Source organism: Phyllostomus discolor, chromosome 2 (assembly GCF_004126475.2).
Source record: "Phyllostomus discolor isolate MPI-MPIP mPhyDis1 chromosome 2, mPhyDis1.pri.v3, whole genome shotgun sequence".
NCBI classification, from domain to species: Eukaryota; Metazoa; Chordata; class Mammalia; order Chiroptera; family Phyllostomidae; genus Phyllostomus; species Phyllostomus discolor.
In genome coordinates this window covers 165,305,058-165,324,423 of record NC_040904.2, presented here as the reverse complement: position 1 = coordinate 165,324,423, position 19,366 = coordinate 165,305,058, and the positions used below count along the sequence as shown (strand labels likewise).

At 52.2% G+C, this 19,366-nt stretch overlaps 1 protein-coding gene across 5 annotated transcripts in view; it reads right to left on the bottom strand.

The window, feature by feature from the left end:
• Nucleotides 1–247: 247 nt before the first annotated feature.
• GALNT6 (polypeptide N-acetylgalactosaminyltransferase 6) overlaps nucleotides 248–19,366 on the bottom strand; it is a 38,002-nt gene continuing 18,883 nt past the window's right edge. For all 5 annotated transcript variants that reach the window (XM_036019010.1, XM_036019013.1, XM_036019014.1 and 2 more), the window contains 9 exons: nucleotides 18,735–18,907; nucleotides 11,983–12,132; nucleotides 10,663–10,897; nucleotides 7,286–7,403; nucleotides 5,775–5,975; nucleotides 5,099–5,230; nucleotides 4,411–4,512; nucleotides 3,226–3,378; nucleotides 248–2,283 (listed from right to left, as the gene is read on the bottom strand). In XM_036019010.1, the coding sequence (XP_035874903.1) occupies nucleotides 2,170–2,283; nucleotides 3,226–3,378; nucleotides 4,411–4,512; nucleotides 5,099–5,230; nucleotides 5,775–5,975; nucleotides 7,286–7,403; nucleotides 10,663–10,897; nucleotides 11,983–12,132; nucleotides 18,735–18,907 (1,378 nt within the window). In that variant the 3' untranslated portion in view covers nucleotides 248–2,169. The remainder of the gene's footprint in view (nucleotides 2,284–3,225; nucleotides 3,379–4,410; nucleotides 4,513–5,098; nucleotides 5,231–5,774; nucleotides 5,976–7,285; nucleotides 7,404–10,662; nucleotides 10,898–11,982; nucleotides 12,133–18,734; nucleotides 18,908–19,366) is intronic.

The following is a 19,366-nucleotide window of genomic DNA, read 5'->3' as shown; positions in this document are numbered from 1 at the left end:
TTTAAAGTAAGAAGAAATAAGATGAATACCATCAGCTTGGATTATAGTCATCTTTATACCAATGCAACTATAGAACATAATTTTAAAAATATTTTATGAAGACACAAGTGCCCCTGAAGGTCATACTGTGGTCTTCATCTTCCAGCTGCTACACCCATTGCTCCCTCACCCTGATGTCCTCTCGGCTTCCCAGACCCACTTGTGCCTCCGTCCTTCTGTGACTCTTCTTGTGCCATATTGTTTCTCGTATGAAGTCTTTGCTCATTGAATCCTTCCCACCTGAGGACTCATCCTTTGAGGTCTCAAGTCAAATGTCACCATCTTTGTAAGGCCTTCCCTGATTCCCCGAAGTGGGAGGAATTGTTCTAAGTCAGCTAGCATATCTCTGAACACTCCACCACTTGCTTACATCTCTGCTTCCCCAGCTCAAGTGTGAGTTCCACAGGGGAAGAGCCCCATTCTACAACTCCTCAGGTCTACATGGCCTTGACACCCAGTATGGAGGCTCAGCTGGGGGCCAGGGGTTGTTTGGGAACAAGAGCCAGTGGCTGTGACAGAACTTTTCAGATGTGTGTAGTTCTTCGCAGCCTGAATCAATTAGTTCTCCAAAAGGATCAGCGAAGGAACAATAAAGGGCGAAGAAGAATCCAATGCCAATATCATAAAACCTTTATTTCCCTGGGGATCTCACGTCCAACTCTCTTCTCTTTCAGAAGACCTTTCCTCTTTCCCACTCCAGGCCACATCCTGGGAGAGGCTATGCCTTCCTCCTTTGGGTGGGCTACTCCAAAGTGTTTCCTCTGGCAGGGCTCTTCAGGGAGCTTAGGCGACTTGCAGTAATGAGTTGCTGGGAAGGAGAGGCAGCTGTGGTCCCATGGCGCCCTCACGTGGCGATGCCTGAGATGACAGCCTGCTACTGAAAGACCTGGAAGAACTTGTGTCTGTGTGTGTGGAGTCGGAGTTGCTGGAAAAAGAGCTGACAGGCCTTGTCAGGAGTGGTCCACGTGGGGACTTCATGTGAGCACAGCAGACAAAGCCAGTAACACAGTCACGTGTGGAGTATACACTGTCCCTGATTCCTCAGGCTCCCAAGGCTCTTGTGGGCCTTATCTGGGCCCTCCCTCAGGGCTGCCAATGCCTTGCTATGTGGCCTTGGGCAAATTACTTCACTTGTTTGCCCTCGGTTTTATAATAGGAAAGTGATAAGCCTGAGCTAAAATGACAGTTTTCAAACTGTCTTAGAGTATTTTAGAAGTTCAGAGGCTGATGGGCACTGCCCTCGTCCACCCTCAGTTTCACCCAGGGCTGCTTTGCCCTTCATCACATTACACGTGGGGCAGTACAAATAGGGTTCTGGGACTTAAACCTGAGAATCACTGGCTCCATGAGCGTTATGGCTCCCTCCAGGCTACCCGGCTCCACTGTTCTAAGCTTTATGGAGACCAGCTAGCCAGACAGGACCAGAAGGGAGAGAAGAGAGAATGGGCAGGCTGATGGCTAGTTGTTTAGTGTTCTCGTGGTGTGGTGGAAGGCGCCCTGGTTCTGTGTTCAATCCCCAGCCTTGGCTCCAGCCATCCACTAGCTGAGAGGCTACCTCCTTCACCCCTCTCTGCCTCAGCTTCCTTCTCTGTAAAGTGAGCATGCAGGTTCCTGTTCTGCCCTTCTCACAGAGTTATTGTCAGATGAAGTAAGATAAAGGATTCCTGTCAGGGCGCTTTCCATAAACGGCTCTACAGACTTGGGGTATGATAAGCAAAGGAGACGCTCGTAGACCCCTAACAGAGGAGTATACGGTGTCACCAGGTTCTGTGGGTGCGCTACGTGACCAGGGGTGCAGGACGTGGCTGCAGGAGTCCTTCTCTTGGATTCGGCACTGCTGCCTCGGGCCCTGTCCCAGGAGCTCTCTCTGTTTGGGAGTCTGTATCTAGGACAGAGGGAAAGCTCAGGGCCATGATGACATGTTCTCACGGTCTCTTCATCAGCGTAAAGAAAATGGGCCCCACATCGCTGCAAGGAGTAGGAGGTCCTGCCTTGACATCTAAAATTAGGTTTAGAACTCCATCTTTAAGGCCTACAGAGAAGCTGATGAGTGGGTTCCCAAGTATCAGGGGCCCCAAAACCCTGTGTCCTGAGAGGCTCGTGGGAACTCCCACCAGGGTGATCTGCGGCCTAGATGAAGAGCCAGTGCTGGCGGGGGTCGCTGGGATCGCAGGAGGCCATGACAGGCTTTTTGTCCTTGGCCGACAGGCAGGTACCAGATCCTGAATTTCTGATGAGCTGGTCCTAGAAGATGACACAGCCAACGGTCAGCCTGGCCTCGGCCCTGTGACGGTGCTACATCAAACCTCTAGTAACTCTGACGGGATGCATTCCTGAGTTTGCACCGTGTCTGGTGCCCACTGCCCACCCCCAGCTTCAGCCTGAATGGCTGGAATAGAGGAGGGACCTCGAGCTAACTGGAAAATGCTGTCAGGGCTTGCCTCCTCCCCGTGGCCAGTCTTAAAGACCCGGCCACTGCTGCCTACCTCCCCTTTCTGTCTCGTACCCTATGTGGACTCCTCCCTTCCCTGTGGCCCCAAGGTTAGGCTCCTCTTCCCCTGAGCCAGGGACTGGTGACTGGGGTAGAAGAGGGTATAGGGGTTCATGGGGGGCTAGTTTGGGCTCAGCACTGTAGAAATTACATTATAAATCCTGAAGCAGTGTGCTGTAATGGAAAGAATCTGCACTTTCAAGTCTGACTTATCCAGGTTTGAATCTCAGGCCTGCCATTTATTAGGTATGGGTCTTGGGTCAGTCACAAACGTGCTGAGCTTCACTTGGCTTGTCTGTGGAAATGGGACGCTGCTTACTTGGGAAGAGCCCCTGAGATATCATAAACCAACGTGCGTGAGTGCACAGCTTTGTGCCTGGCACGCACAGGCCAGGCAGGAGCCATGAGCGACTCTTCGTTTTTTGTCACTTAGGTTCAGTCTCAAAATATTTGAGCTACGACACAGCTGGCCACAGACCATAACACCCGACCCTATCTTTATGTCAGCCGGAACCAGCCATCACCAAATATTTCTTAAGCCCCGGAAACCCTGCCTGTGACCAAGACCACACTCTCCATGCTTTCTACATCGTCATGATCCCACCCATGGTATCTCAGGCATAAGATGTAAAAAATAAGGAGGGGGCAGCGGTGACCTTAGGTTCTTGATACTTGAGCTTTTGGGGCTGACTTACCTGGGTCAATTCCCATTCCTCGTCCTTAGGGACTTGGCTGTTTTTGCCAGTGAACTGACAGCTCTGAAGGCCCAGAGTGCCAGCGCTGGCGTGTAGACACAGCTGCTTTGCAATGTTGTGGCGAAGGTCCCTCTGGGTTGTGTACTCAAAGTACTAGAAGTCAAGGTAAGAGGAGGTCTGAGGGACAGGCAGCATTTGCCTAGCACCTTCCGAAGCCGTCTGCCCTGAGATGCCAACCAGAGCCTCCCAGGGAGGCAACTGAGCGGGTGACTGGACGTTAGTAATTCATGGGTCACCTTCCGGACTTTTTAAAACTGTATCTGGATTATACTAGAATGCTAGTTACTTACTATGTTTTATTTAATCAAAATTTTAACTTAGCTTCATTTTCACCATTATTAGTGAAGTCACATGTTTGATATGCTAGTTCTTTTTTTGCTAATAGATTACTAATAAAAGGAAAAGGTTCACCAATGCACCACCTGGAATCATTGTGCAGGCTGGTGGTACAGGGATTGCTTTAGAATCACACACACACACACACACACATACACACACACACACACCCCACAGCTTCAGTTGTGCTTCAAGTGCTTCTTCCTTACCAAATGGTGAGCATTCAGGGCAGACTGAGGGACTGGGGTCGGGGAAGTTACTAATGACTCCTCAGGAAGAGCTGGGCATTGTAGGGCATGGAGGAGATTTTCAGGATACCAGATGACTGAGATGTCAGGAGGTGGCTGTTTGGGGGTCATTTTTGGGTGATAGGATGAGTGGTATTTTCTGGGCAGAGGAGGCACTGATGATAGAAGTTGTGTATATGTGAGGGAAAGTGCTCAAAAGTTTACCACATTCACCCTAACATCACTTAGGGTACAGCACCCTCCAGCAAGCCTTTCTGATGGACAGTTCTCCCTTCGGCCCCTCTCCAGCACCCAGCACTGATGCCCAGGGCCCCTCGAATGTCCCTGATTCAGAATTCACATCTTGTCTCTCTGTGTCATGCACTGTCCCTCATACTGGGAGCTTTCTGAGGACAGGGATGGCATCTCCTCCTCTCCCTGGATCTCCCCCACCCCAGACCTTAGGAAAGGACTATTTTCAGTGGAGAGAGGGGGCCTGTTAAGGGAGGAGATGCCCAGATAGTCTTCTCTTGGGCCTGCCCCAGGAGGCTGGGCTGCATACCTGGTTGCCGCCGAGGCCGTGGCAGGGGTACATGATGAGGGGCTTCCCCCCACGGTTGTTCTCGCCCACGTCCAGGCACTGATCGATGCCAAGGTTCTTTATCTGCAGAACAGTGAGCAGAGAGGTGAACCAGGAGAGCACAGTCAGGAGTTTTGCAGTTCATGGTATCAGGCCCAGACTGGAATAAATCTGCGTGACTAGATTTCTCCTCTGATTCTTCTCCTCATTAACCCAGATGCCTGAAGTTAGTAGTGAAGTGAAATGCAGAGCCCAGAGGCCGGGCCAGGGCCAGCTGGGAACCCCCCAGGCTGCCAGGTCCCTGAGAGAAGCCCTCAGCACATGGGAATTTCCTTATGAGTGCAGAATCTCAACGTGTGATTCCCCAGACCATCAGCCCCAGACCTGGGAACTTACTAGAAATGCAAATGGCCAGGCTCCAACCCAGTCCCAGTGACTCAGCAGCCTGTGGCTGGACACTCCTTCCTGATGATTCTAATGCAGGTGAGTGAGAACCACTGCTTCTGGGTTTTCTCTTACAAGGATTTTAGCTATCTCTAGGAGCCCCAGAGTCCTCCTTCTGGATAAAGGAGTGTGGAGAGTGTAATTAAATTCTTGTTTGTGATCTCTGTGGGTTAAGTGGTCCTGAGCTTCTCCAGGGGATTCTGTGAGGATGGTTCTTAAGACTCACAGCTCCATAGAAGGTGGGCTTCAGGTCAGGAACAAACATCTCTGGGTAGATATTGTGCAGGTACCAGGAAAAGTTGCGACAGTGTAGTTGTTCCCTCAGCTGCAGTCGTTCAGAAATGTCACCGAAGGATTTCTGTCAACAAAGCCAGCCCCGTAAAGGTCGGTTCCACTAGCCTTGACCTTCTCGTCTGGGGGGAAGCAGCTGAGTTCCCGGGGCCACTGTCTCCCAGAATGGGTCTCAGGCTCATTCCTTCTCAGGACCTGTGGGAGCCACGGACCCAGCCTCACATCTAATCCCAAACCCCATCTTGCCTTCGGGGACCCCCATCCCCGCATGGCCCCTTGCTCCCTCATCCCCTGTCACTCCCCGGTTTCCTCCCAGCCCCAGTCTAAGCCTCTCAGAACAAAGCCAGTCCTCCTGGAAGAGGTTCTTTCTCCGAGTCTTCTTGCCCTTCCCTCCTAAAAGACACTGGGGCTCTCCAGGCAGGGACAACAAAGGCTCCTCCCCTCTTTCTCTAGCTTCCCTGGGCTCTAGCTCATGGGTCTACGGCTTGTAAAGGGAAGCGCCAGGGTAGCGATAGGGGCACCTCTACCGGTCAGCCCTTGACCAGGGTCTGGGGTGCTGCACTTCTCTCCATCCAGACACCTCCTGAGCACCATTTCCCATTTCCTCTCACCTCTTGGGCCATCTTTGCTGCCTGTATATTTCTCCGGTAGAAAATCTCCTTGTAATTATCCATCCAGACCTCAGCCAGGCGCACTTGGTTGCGAGCAATGACATTGGTGCCCTTGGGAAAGGTGTGGGGGCTTTTGGTGCGGAACACGTGGCCGACCACAGAGCAGGGGATGATCTCCAGCTGGCCCCCACACTGCCACACCTGTCAGGAGACGAACCAGAACGGGGCTGTCAGGGGGCTGGTGGCAATAATCTCCCGGCAAGTAGCTCTGCTCTATTCCCAGAGACCCAGACCCCAAGAACTCAGGGACATGCTGCTTTCTCTCCTGGAAGAAAAGACAGTGACCAGGCTTCTCCCTGGGCCATGACGGCGCACTCCCAAGCTCTCTACTGCTTCACTCTGATTTAAGCAAAAACAGAAATTTGCAGGGCCCACAGGGTTACCAGGGCCCACTTTAGAGAAAAGACAGTTTGGCTAACTTTGTGTCTGTATGCCTATTGTGAGCTCTGGTCACTGGGCTTTTTGACCTGAAAATGTGAGTTTATCAGCTCCCCCAGGTGTTACTGGAAACTTGAGCATCAGTGCATTAATCATAGCAAGGACAGTCACCTGCCAGGTGGCCTATGGTCACCACCTGTAGCACACTAGCTTCCCAGGAGAGACACTGAACGGAGGTCAGAGGCTCACGGCTGAGCCTCGAACCAGAACCCTCGGAGTTATTGTGACCGGAGGAGACCTTCCTGTATGAGCTCTCCCACCTGTGTCGTCTCTTTTCAGGTTTTACATTAGGAGGTATGTTGTTCATTCTAGTATAGTAGCAACAGAAATACATTACCATAGTAACAGCAAATATTAAAGATGTGCTTAGTATGTGCCAGGCACTGTGAGAGGTGACTTCATAAATGAGCTAATTTGCTTACTGATTACCCCTCCACTGGCCTGGGAACCGGTGCGGATTTCACGAGAGGCAATCCTTTCTTCCTAACCTAACCCTGACTTGCCTTATTCCTGGAACCCCTTAGACTTTTTGGGTTCACCCGAATCCGGGCCACCACCTTCTCATTCAGTACGAGCTTTCTGAGCTCAGGATAGGGAAGCTCTAGAGTCTACCACAGCTCATGTCCTCTGACCTGGAAAGGGGAACCTGATTTTTCTAGAGAAAGGGTAGTGACTGTTTACTCATCTGTTCCAGGGTCCTCTACCTTTAAGCCCTTGATCTGGCCCTAATCCTTTTCGACAGACACATGAGAGGTGTCCCCAGCCCCCAGACGTCCAGTTTCCATCACCAGTACTATCCCTTCTCTCTAAGGTAACCTGTTTCCTGCAGTCCACCCTGACCCCCAAAGCCCTAAGCTGGGGACGACGGGGAGGGAGTGGAGGAAAGCACAGTCGCAGCAGGAAACAGCCACCTTGCAAGCTCAGTTCCAGATGTGGCGTCTGCTGCCTGAGAGGCGCTCAGGCTGTCCCCGGGAGTGTTGCGGTTCCCCCCTCGAAGCCCTCTTCACTCTCACCCGGAAGGACATTTCCACGTTCTCCCCTCCCCAGATCTCCATCTGATTATCATAGGTACCGATGTGCTCAAAGTAGGACTTGGAGATGGAGAAGAGGCCACCAGCAAACGTCGGGGACCTGGAGAGACAGAGGGAGAAGCATGTGCATCTTCTGGGGGAGCCTGGCGCGGACTCGCCGCTGACACCCCTAACCTACCCCAGCCCCTTTCCTGGATGTGCAGCCCCTCTTCCACAAACCTGTTCGTTTAGCAAATGTTTGCTGAGCTTTTATCCCATCTTCTTTACCTTCTAGGAATCACGTCAAGGAGAGTTGTAATTTTCATTACTCTCCTCTAAAAGGTACCCATTCATTTGTCCAACCAAGGATGCATTAACTACCAGCCATCAGGGCTTGTGCTAGGCACGCAGACCTAAGAAAGACAGGCCCCATTGTCTGGGAGCTCAGTCTATTGCCAGAGGGTGAAGCTACATCATTTGTTTGCCTTTTGGCAGCAAAGTTCCTAGGGCATAGTAGACACTTGGTTATTAGAAACTATGTGAAATTGCTTTTGGAAATAGGATTCAACCCATGAATGAATAAAGATTATGAGCTGGACTGTTCCCATTCTCTTTCGGGGTCCCTGGCCCTTTGGGGAACCCTGGAAGCCGTGGTTTTATTAGGAGTCCAGCCCTGGTGCGTAACACTGAATGAGCTTTGGGGAAAATCTGCCAGCTGCTTTGAACAGAGGAAACTCCTGGAAACAGAATAGGAAATGAGATGACAACAAGCTCAAAATGCACTAAAAGGAGCATTTGGAGGTTACAAAAAGATTCTGGCTTTCAGACAAAAGCAGGGAGGCACAGACCCATAGGAAGATAAATTGACAAAAACATCTCATTAGTAGAATTTAGATTCCGTGTTGCCCATGGGTGGGGCGGGAGCTGCTTGGGCCAAGGGCTGAGGTGTGGGTAGGGCTGGGGGAGCCTGGGGCCCTCCATGAGGTACTGAATCAGCAGCTGTGCCCGAGCAGGCTCGCTTAGATGGGGCTTTGCTGCCCCCTTCTGTTGCTTCTTTGTGTAGTACAAATAGGCAGGAAGATACCATCTCCGAAAGCCCGGAACAGACCACCGTGCGTTACACACCACAGGGCTCCATCAGTGTTATGGGACTGATCTGTCGGAGTGACTACACAGGAGCCCGGCCTTGCTGTTAACCTTGTGGCTGCCCTTGTGCCCTGAAGTTGGCTCCTACAGCTGCTTTCTGGAGGAAATTTTAACTGGGAAACCCTTGTGCTCACGCAGGCCTTCTGTCCCTTGGCTCTGACCCAGAGTTTCCACACCAGCCCAAGGAGGGCCCAGGAAGGGGCTCAGAGAGTCCTGGGCTTCCAGATGAGCACTTTGGACCTAACTGACTTCTTCCTGAGGGTCTCCCAGACTTGGGCCTTGAGAAGTCTCCCTTGGCTTTGAGAGGTCTCTCTGACCCAGAAGGCACTGACAAATTCCCTCCGAGGACACAGGGAAACTCACTGCAGACCCACAACCAACAGACAACACCCTGCAATTTCTGGCCTACTTCTTAGGATCCTCTGGGTCCTTGACCCCACCTCCCAGCCTCCTTAGCTTTCAGAGTGGAGGATGGGAGGGTACTGCCTGCAAGCCTGCTGGGGGGTTCCTGTGCACAGTGCTGAGGGCAAGCCGTGCATGCCACCAGGGAGCAAATTCATTCCTCAAACACTGGGGCTTTATCTCCCAGTTGTATGGTCCTTGGACATTGGAGTCCGGGACGTCAGTGATGGGTGGTGGCCAGGTGCCCTGTCCCTGACAGTGTCGCTGTGTGCCTGGCTCCCAGCTTGGGTGACGGGGGCTTTGTTGCCATACACACCAACAAAAGACATCTGTGAAACAGGCAGATGGCCAACAGTTCTCATTTTTCTCCCTCCTGCCTTCTCATTTCCCTTCTCCCCTTTCTGTTGCTTCTTCTCCTCCTCATGGAGACGGTGCTGTGGACTGTTCAGGATTCATGGGATTACTTCTGCAGCACCCACCCGAGACCTCTCCATTGGATTCTGGGCCGCATTTTCTTAGGATCTCGGCATGTGGAAGGGGAAGAACTCCCAAGCTCTCTTTCTTTCGGGCCTTCCCTCTTATCTCTGCTCACTGTATCCCCTACCTCTGCTTCCCTCCACCCCAGCTATCGATTCATTTGACCCCGAGGTTTCCTGGCCAGTATAGGGAAACAGTGGTAGATAATAACAGGATACTCTAAAAGTCACTCCCCAACTCAGTTTGTAGAGACATTTGTTAAAATAACCTTGTGGTCTCCAGCAGCACCGGCAGGCAATCGGAGAGGGAAAGACAGGGTAGGTGTATGAGGGGAGGTTAACCTAGGTGGGCGTCAAACAATGGGTAAGCTTCCAAGCAGCCACCTGATAGCTCAAGGGTTGGCAAACTACGGACCAGGGGCCAAATCTGGCCTGGCTTTATGTGAGGCTCTGGGGCAAAGAATAGCTTTTACATTTTTAGAGGATTGTTTAAAAGAAACACAAACAGCCCTGGCCAGTGTGGCTCAGTGGACTGAGTGCCAGCCTGTGAATCAAGGGGTTGCTAGTTCGACTCCCAGTCAGGGCACATGCCTGGGTTGCAGGCCAGGTGCCCAGTAGGGGGCATGCAAGAGGCAACCACACACTGATGTTTCTCTCCTTCTCTTTCTCCTCCCTCCCCCTCTCTAAAAATAAAACCTTTAAAAAAAAGGAAACACAAACAAGGGATATTATGCAACAGACTATATGTAGCTGGTAAACCTGAAATACTTACTATTTGGCCCTTTACCGAAAAAGTTCAGGACAACCTCAACAAGCTGCAAACTGCAGAACACTTGTTTATACTCTCTGAATGTTTTCAGTCTTTTCCAGGAGAGTGACCTGGGAGCACACACCACCCCCTCTTATTACAATGGCTACACAAGGATGGCCACTACCCACTATGCCTCAGCACCTCTGCAAGCACCAGTCACGGCCTTCTACGTGCAAGGAAGAAGAGGTGGCATGAAGAGTGTAAAGCCCTCCGTCCAGTGCCTGGCACACAGTGAGTGGCAGGTAAGAGCAAGCAGTCCAGTGCCATGGTCGGGAGCAGAGGTGTCGGGTCAGATGGGCGAGCACGGGTGCCCCTACTCCCTCCTTTGCTAGCTGCATGATCTGAGGCCTATGGTTTGTCATAGGAGCCTCGATGTTCTCGCCTGTAAAACAGGCTGACCATAGCGGATGAAGATTAAATAACGTATGTCAAGTGCTTGACAGAGCATCTAACAAATGTTGACCTGAGATGGCCCAGGTCCCCAGAACTGGGTGAGTCTGAGACCATGGAGGCCAGGTTGGGGCTCACCAGGCCGTGGTCCTTACTTGATTGGGTCGGTCTCATCCTTGCGCCTCTGCCTTTCATGTGCAGGTAGAGTCTCCCAGCCGAAGGTCAGGCTCCAGTCAAAATTGCCCCGGCTGTGGACTCTGCCCTTCTGGATGGGCTTGGAGAACTCAAAAGTGTTAAGGTCAATGGTGACGATGTCTGGGCTCACCACCGCCGTCTCATCCTCGGTGATGCGAGCTAGGAGGGGCTCCAGCCAGCCATGGAAGCACTCACCTGCAGGCCAGAGCAGGAGACAGCTGTCAGGGCTCTGATTACAGCTGAGCCCATGCCCCAGGCCAGTGGGGAGACCCAGGAGGAAACGAGAACTCTTCATTCACTTCCTAGCTGTAGGCAGAGGAACACAGGTAGGCTTCACGGCTATACAGATCATAGAGATCTCCTGAGAACCTCCTCCCCTCCCCTCCCCTCATCCAGAGATGCAGACAGCTTCGGAGGGAAGAATGGAGGTCTCAGAGGAGCACCGTGGTCCATTCGAATGATCCAGAAGCACAGGGAAGGCCCTGGGTGGGAGTCTTTGGGCTCCCAGCCCATCCACTGAATCAGCCCGCCCTGCCCGAGCGCGGGTGCCGGCACAGGTGTCCTCTTGCCCGGGAGTATCTGCACCTCCAGCTCCAGCTCCGGTTGCAGACTAACAGCCCCTTTCACTTGCTGGCCCTTTGAGATTTTCAGTGACATACATACGACTTAATCTGGCCCTCAGAGTAATCATTCTGTTGGTGAGTAAGGTTGGTATCCTCTCGTCATCTTACAAATGAGGAAACTGAGGCTTTGCTAGAGGCAGAGCCAGAATGGAAACCTGGGTCTTCTGACTCCCAAGCCTAGGACTCCCCCCACCTCCCGCCCGCCCCCCCCCCCCCACGTGCATCACTGCTTTTAGGGAAGTTTTTTGTTCCTGACAATGGTGGGAGGGGTCTTGTTTTGGGGAAGAGGGAGGCCTTCCCGGCTCCAGGTGGCCCTGCAGGAAAAGCCCCACACAATCAGTTCCAGTGATGACAGGAGGCCTGTCTGAGGGCTGAGCTCAGAACAAGGTGCAGATCAAGGAGACAGGAAAGTCTGGGGCTCCAGGGCTTACTCCCAGCAGTTGTAGGGTGACCACTTGTTTCAGGGTTGTGTGTGTCTGATAAGGCGTCCTTGGGATTGAGGTGAGAAATGGTTAGAAAAAGCTGGGGTGAGTCCCAAGCCTCCTTCACTCCAGGAACAGAGCAGGAAGGGGCCTCGGCCACAGCTCTTCGTCTGCCAGGGCGTGGGGCTGGGGGGGTGGGGGACCCCAGTACACCCAGGCCAGCACTCTCACTCACAGTGGGCGTCCAGGAAGGTGAGCACCTCTGCCTGTGCCACACTGGCTCCCAGCAGTCGGGCGGTGATCAACCCCTTCCGCTTCTCCTGCCGCACCACCCTCACGATCTGCAGCTGCTTCACGTACTGCTCCAGTTGCTCCTTTAAATACTCTGGAAGGGAGTGTCATTGTAGTCAGCTCACCACTTTGTTGCAAACCTAATCCCCCCGTGGGCACTGACCCCTGGCGCTCTCAGGCCTCCGGCAGGCCTGAATTTTTAACCCTCCCACACCTACCGCACCAAGCAGTTCTGTGGAAGCAGATGGTGGGGGAAGGGCTGAAAGGAGGAAGTCCTGTGTGGGGTCAGGCCCACCGGGCCAGGACACTGGCTCTTGCAGTGTCCATCCTGTGCCTGTTCACCCACCAGGCACCTTCTCTATTGTCCACGACGGGATCTCAGAGCTGTGTTTCCCTGATCTAAAATCAAGCACAGACTTCCGACCAAAGCTCTCAGATGCCTCTCTCGGTCTCTGCGCCCCTTCAGCCACCGTCTTTCAGAGCCAAGGCTCCGGTTGTGGTGGTCGTTCCTCGGCGTCTGGTTCCCTGCCTCCCAGGCTCCTTAGGTAAGTTTGCCAGGTAGAGCACACACATGTTGACGTCTGACTTCCTGGATCAGCGAGCGGCAAGAAGTCTTATTCTAATCTTTATGACTTCCTCTGCATGTACAGTTTTTTAAGGAATGAAAAGATGCCAAGAAGCTTTTTAATTAAATTAAGAACATGCACCAAGGGCCTGCATTGGCCAGGCAGTGGTGAACCCAGGCACCAGGGGACAGTGACCTGCCAGAGACAGTGCAGGGCCTAGAGAGCCTGCAGCGGGGAAGCCACCCTGAACCTGGGGGTGGGGAAGGCTGTTTGAAGGGAGGGGCTTCTCTGCTGAGATCTCAGTTCCCTCTGAGTGGGGGCTCCTTTGCAGCCCTGTTATTCAGTCTGAAACCCTCAGAGCACTACAGATGCTATATTCTGAAGCAATCCATCCTGAAACATATTCCAAATCTTACTTATGTTTTATTAACTGCGATTCGGGTTTATCCATGTCACTGTTCTGTCCCTAACTGCAGAATGGAGTTGCCTGAAGTTTCAGAAGTGGAGGTGGAGGGCAGGTGTGACATGATTGTGTCCTTTCTCTTTCAAGCTGTGAATCGGCCTTGCTCAGACCTTGCTCTGAACACAGTGCCGTACAAACTGTGGGGCCTGGGATCAATTTGGGAGATATCAATTTGATATCTCTCTCTCTCTCTCATACACACTATGCCCGAATATTGACACTTGAGCACCTACTATGTGCCAGTCATTGAACGAGGTGCTTTCATGCTGACTTCCTTATTTAATATTCTCTATGAAAATTAAAACACTGAAATAGGGAATACTGTCCCCGGGGTTTATGCATCAAAATTAGCCTCATGTGGCAGCCTCGGCCCAGCGCTCACTTAGCAAACGCCTGCTAATGCACTGCCCAGGTACCAGATTCTACCCTGGGCCGGGAGGGGCCTGGCCTGGGTCCTGCCTTCAAGGAGCTCCAAGACTCATAACCCAGTGGTATCCCCCAAGTGCTGGCTCTAACAGAAAGAAGGGAGGAGCCCAAACCAAGAGCCTCATCTTTTCAGTGTGGCTGCTGTTTCCCCAGAGAACTCGCTTATCTGGGCTCACAGGAAGTTCATGATGATGGAGACTCAGGGACAAAACATCACAGGAAGTGGGTTTTGTGGTAAGATGCTGCAAAGCACTAAGCTGTGAACCTCAGTGGGGCCTGAGCTCTGCAAGGCTTTTCTCCCATACCTTCCTCCAGGATCAGGTGGGTGGGCTGAACCTGGGGGCTGTGAGCCTGAATGCAGGCCCTTCTAGGGGAGTGAGGCAACTCCCCTAAGTTATGCGCCTAGGACCGTCTTCTTCTTATACCCCGGACCCACTGGACACAGGCTCCGGAGCTGTGCACAGCAGAGCCGAGCGTGGAGACACAGGGAACCCATCCGTACCCTCTTACGTCCCCTAGACAATAGCCTCCTCATTTAAGTTTAACGCCCCACCACGCCAGCCCAGCTTCGCTCCCCAGGACTGGCAGACATAAGACTCCTGTGACCTCTGGCACACACACTTACTCACTCTCATCAACATTCGGATGGCCCCTTCCCGGCCTTGCCTCCTTCACTCAGATGTCTACCAGAACCACAAACCAAACATGCCCAAAGCGGAACTCCAGATTTCCTCCCACGCTGCACCCCCAGGCCCCCCATGTCAGCACACCGTACCGCATCCCTCGAGCTGCTCTGACCGAGGAGTCGTGCTGGAGTCTCCCCTTTTCTCATCCTTTGCAATCAGTCCATCGGCAAGTACTGCCAGTTCTCTCTTGGCCCCCGTCACCCCAGCAATAATGTCTTAACTGGTGTCTTGGCCTTTACTCTATACCACTCTTCCCAATCTATTCTTGACATAGTAGCAGAGTTGTCTTGTAAAACTAAATCAGGACCTGGCCAGGGAGTTGAGTCCGTTAGAGCATTATCCCGACAGCACCAAGGTTGCAGGTTCGCTCTCCAGTCAAGGCACGTACAAGAAGCAACCAGTGAATGCCTCAAATAGTGGAGCAACAAATCAGTGCCTGCCTCTCTCTCTCTCTCTCTCTCTCTCTCTCTCTCTCTCAGATCAACACACTAAAAAATAAATAAATCAGATCATGTCACCACAGTGGTTTAAAGTTGCCCTTGCCCTGACTGGTGTGGCTCAGTGGGTTGGGCATTGTCCCGCAAACCAAAAGGTCGATTCCAATCAAGGCACATTCCTGGGTGGTGGGCCAGGCTCCCCAGTTAGGGCATGTAGGAGGAACCAATCAGTGTTTATTTCTCTCACACACTGATGTTTCTTCCCCTCTCTTTCTCCCTCCCTCTCCCTTTCTCTAAAAATAAATAAATAAAATCTTAAAGTTGCACTGAAAAACAAATCCATAAAAAAAAAATCCACACAGCATTGTGGTTCCTGAAAAAATTAAACATAGCTAAATATTTGTGACTTCAACATAATAAAACCTCTTATTTTAAAAGAAAAAAAGAAGTTAAACATAGAACTACCACATGGTCCAACAATTCCACTTCTGGGTATGTACCCCAAAAAGTGAAAGCAGGAACTCCAGTATTTTTACACTGATGCTGACGGCATTACTCACAATAGCCAACATGTAGAAACAATCCTGGGGACCGTGGGTATAGATGAATGGACAAACAAATCCAGTTTATACAAACAATTAAACATTCAGTGAATCCAAAGTGCCCCCCAAATGTCTCCTCCCCTGGGTTTCACTCGGCACATTCCCCCCTTACTTCTGGCTGCCCCTTCTCTCCTTTCCTTTGCCTGCTGAATCCTCTACCTTCACCTCCTACGGCGCCCCTTCTTGGCCCAGCCTGCCTCCTCACTCCTCTCTCCCTAAGGAACTTACTCACTGGGGTCCTGCTCCCTTCTCAGCAATGTGGGTCCTGGGCATGTGTCTGATTTCCTCCCATCCATCTAGCACATTCCCACAGGAGGGAGGGCTAGGCTCGGTCTCCCCCAGGGGCATGGCAGGGCTTTTGATATGGGTGTGCCCTTTTGGGAGCACAATAGACCGATGGGGGCCAGTTTTCAGAAGCCTGTGGAGTGTGCCCAACCAGGAGTAGATCTGGAGGTGCCCAACAGGAGTGAAATCTGTGCCCAGGGTTCAGACTCTGAAGTAGGTAAGAAGAACTTCCCCAGCCTGCCTCTGGGTGCCCCGCCTCCCACCCCAGCACCAGGCATCTGCACACTCGTGGTCTTAGAGCACTGCCAAGCACCTGGGTAGGAGGGCAGAGAGCATGGGCATTGCATTTCAGCAGAAACACAGCTCTTCCCTGTGTGTGTAATCAGAGCCAGTTAATCTGATTAAATGGTCAAATGTGTGGAAAATTTTACCCTGCTGTGGACTGCAGAGACTTCTGACAATGGATCTGAGTTTTGCCCTCTTCCCCACGGAACTGAACATTGCTGGAAATATCTCAAGCACCCAAAAGCCCTCCCGGTGGTGGTGTTTATCTTAGGACCCACTAAGTCCCTGGAATCACAGTGCAGAGATGAAGACATGTGCATCTTGTTGTAGCAATTCTGCACTGTTCTCAGGAGAGGGGCAAAGCTTTGAACAGATTCTCAAAGGAGGCCAGGACCCAGAAAACTAAGAATGATGTATTTAGGATTCTCAGGCAGGTGAGTCCAAGATGCTGAAATTAGCCCTAAGACAGAGCCCAGGAGACAACCAGAGAGAAGGCCTGCTAGGGGCAGGCACTATGGACGGGATCTAGGGGCTGCTGCAAAGTCCGCCCTAGTAGGCACAGGCTGTTTTCTCCTCAGATGCTGCCCATGCCAGCCTGGCATTATGTCATTTCCCTGGTCTGGTCAGAGGAGTTGCCCAACTGGGCATTGTACCTTATGGGCTCAAAAAAGTCTGAGTGACAAGCAGAAACCGTTTGGACACAGGCGTGTCCAACCTTTTGGCATCTCTGCACCACACTGGAAGAAGAGGTGTTTTGGGCCACACATTAAATACACTGTGACACGTAATCACACACACAAAAAATCTCCATAATGTTTTAAGTAAATTTACAATCTTGTGTTGGGCCACATCCACAGCCATCCTGGGCTGCATGCAGCCTGTGGGCCGCAGGTTGGATACCCCTAGATAGAACTTTCACCCCACGGGATTCCAGCAGAGAAGCATCTGAGGGATGGGAAGCATAGGTTCAGGGGAGTGGGGTGACCAGAGAGCCCAGTTTGAGAGGCAGTGCAGCGGGTACCGGCTCCCCTTTCCAAACAACCGTTCCATTGCTCCTAAGGCACCGCTCTCAAGCCCCTCCCATCTCTGCTAAACTCTTTGCCCTTCTCTTTCTGGAAGCCTAATCTTATGCTCCTTGTCTACCAGATGCTCCAGACTCTCTCACTGCATCCATGATGTTCATTTGCCTTCGCTTTGTAAGCGCTGCTGGTGCCTGTCCTCCCTGGGGAAAGGTGAACTCACCAAAGAAATGGACTCAGCAGTACTCACCCTTAGCTCCTCCTTCCACTGCCTTCCCAGTCTTATTCCACTTAGCATGGCCCCTAACCCAGAAGGCAGGAGGGAGCCTGGGGAAGGTCAGGAGAAGCAGCTGCTCTACTTGGGTGGCTGGGGCATACACTGGGCAGTGCGGTGTCAGTTCGCATCGCTGTGGGAACATGGGCACAGGAGGCCAACCTGGGAGAATCCTTGACACCACGTACCACCCAGGAAGAGGGCTCAGCTCCTGGAGACTCCTGGCCAGTGATGATGCATCAGTCCCTCAGCCCCTCTCCTAGTTCTGGCCCTGTCATCCAACTCTCAGGGGACTATAGGAACCTCCTCTCCAGACTCAGGGTCCTTGGCCTGTCTTCCTGACAATTACCCTCCCTCCGAAATGCTATCCTTCTGAGACAACGTCACTCTCCACCTTAAATATCTTCAGTGACTCCTAATTTTTTCCAAATACTTTTAGCATGGCACAAATTTCAATTCAACATCTTTTTTAGTCTTACTTTCTGAAACAAACCTAAGCTTCAGCCACATCACACCTCTCAATTTTTCACAAATACACCTATGCCTCCAGGACTATGTCTGTGCAATGATCTCTCCTGGGAATGTCCTGCAATGCTTCTTCTCTCCCCAGACACTCGTGCTTTCAGGCCCAGCTCCAATCTGTTCCCCACCGTGGACCGCCCCAGCCACATCATGTAGAAAGAACGTCTCCTGGCTACACATTGTTCCCACGCAAAGATTAAACTGAAGCTAATGCATATGGAGCTCTTACTCCATGCACAGTACTCGGTGTCACAGGAATTGTTTATTGCCTGTCTCTAGTCCCTTGTTCAGCATGGGAGGGAGTCAACTGTTTTCACTTTCAGAAGAGGAAACTGAGGCTCAGAGAGGCTAAGTATCTTGCCCAAGCTCACAGAGTTAAGAGGTAGAATTGGGACTTGAATTCCCAGATGTTGGCCTCCCAAGTTCACACCCTTTCCTGTCTGTTGGGGGTGCGTTATGGGCCACACTGATGTGGCTGGTGTGGTGAGGAGCCACCTGATCCGCAAGGGTCGTTAGGTTTTTCAGGGCAAGCTCTGCCTCATTTGTTACTCATCATGGTATCCTCCACGCCTAGGTCAGTGTCAGCCACAGAATACTCTAGATGTTTGTGGGATTACTTTAAAAGGTGTTTGGTGAGCAGTGTCACTTGCCTATTACAGAATACTCTAGATGTTTGTGGGATTACTTTAAAAGGTGTTTGGTGAGCAGTGTCACTTGCCTATTACCAACTATAACAAAGAGGGCATCTGAGGTGGAATCTTGCAGGAGCAGAGGAGCGGTGTGGTGGGGAGGAAGCAGAGGGAAGGCCCATCCCCAAGCTCTGCCCTGACCTCTCCCAGCATTTTCTCTAAGGGAGTCTCAGAAGCATGAACTTCTAAGCTCTTGGAGCTCTGTGGACATAGTGGGAATGAAGCCCAAGCTCTAGGAATATGGTCTCCCTGCCGCCTGTCCCCTACCTTCTTGCTCCTCACCCGCCTTCTCCTTGCTCCTGGCCTTTACGATGAGCTGTGATGCCCGGCAGCAGGCAGTGAAGGTGCCTGCTCTCTTGAGAGACCATGCCCTCTTTCCCAGAATATGGGGCGGGGTGGGGGGGGACACTAGCCCCGGCCTCAGGGCCGACCCTGGCCTCACCCTCAGTGCTGGCATCGTCCACCAGGATGATCTCCTTCAGCAGGATGGCAGGGCTGGTGTGCAGGACGCTGTACACCGTCCGCAGCAGCGTGGACCAGGCCTCGTTGTGAAACACAATGATGACGCTGGTGGTGGGGAGTGGTGGGCAGCGCCGAAACTTCTGGTCAACACATCTGGAAGAACAGAAGTGTAGATACAGCTCTCCGAGTCCCTCAGAGTTCGGAGATTGGGGGGGACAGTCTGTGCACGGGCACCCATGACCACCCGCTGCTCCCAGGAACCAGCAGCCCACATTCTCTGTTGCAATTGAGAATAGCTCCCCGTTCCCAGCTCAGCCTGTATTTGCCACCCCCTCGGAGCCTCAGCACAGGTGCTAGCCAATCGACTCCAAAACCCGGTTCCCCCAGAGCTGGCCCGGTGCCCCAGCTGTGACGCTGCGGGCTCCTCCTTGCTCCTGCTCCGGCTTCTCTGATCTGCTCTAGGAGTTCCCAAGGCTGACTCTCTTCCTCAGTAAGACCTGTGTAAAGCGTAATCCTGTCCAGAGGCCCCAGAGGGGAAGTGATAAAAGGCAAATCTGACATCTGAGAAAAGTGACTACAATTTTCATATTCTCGTTACACTTGACAATTCTC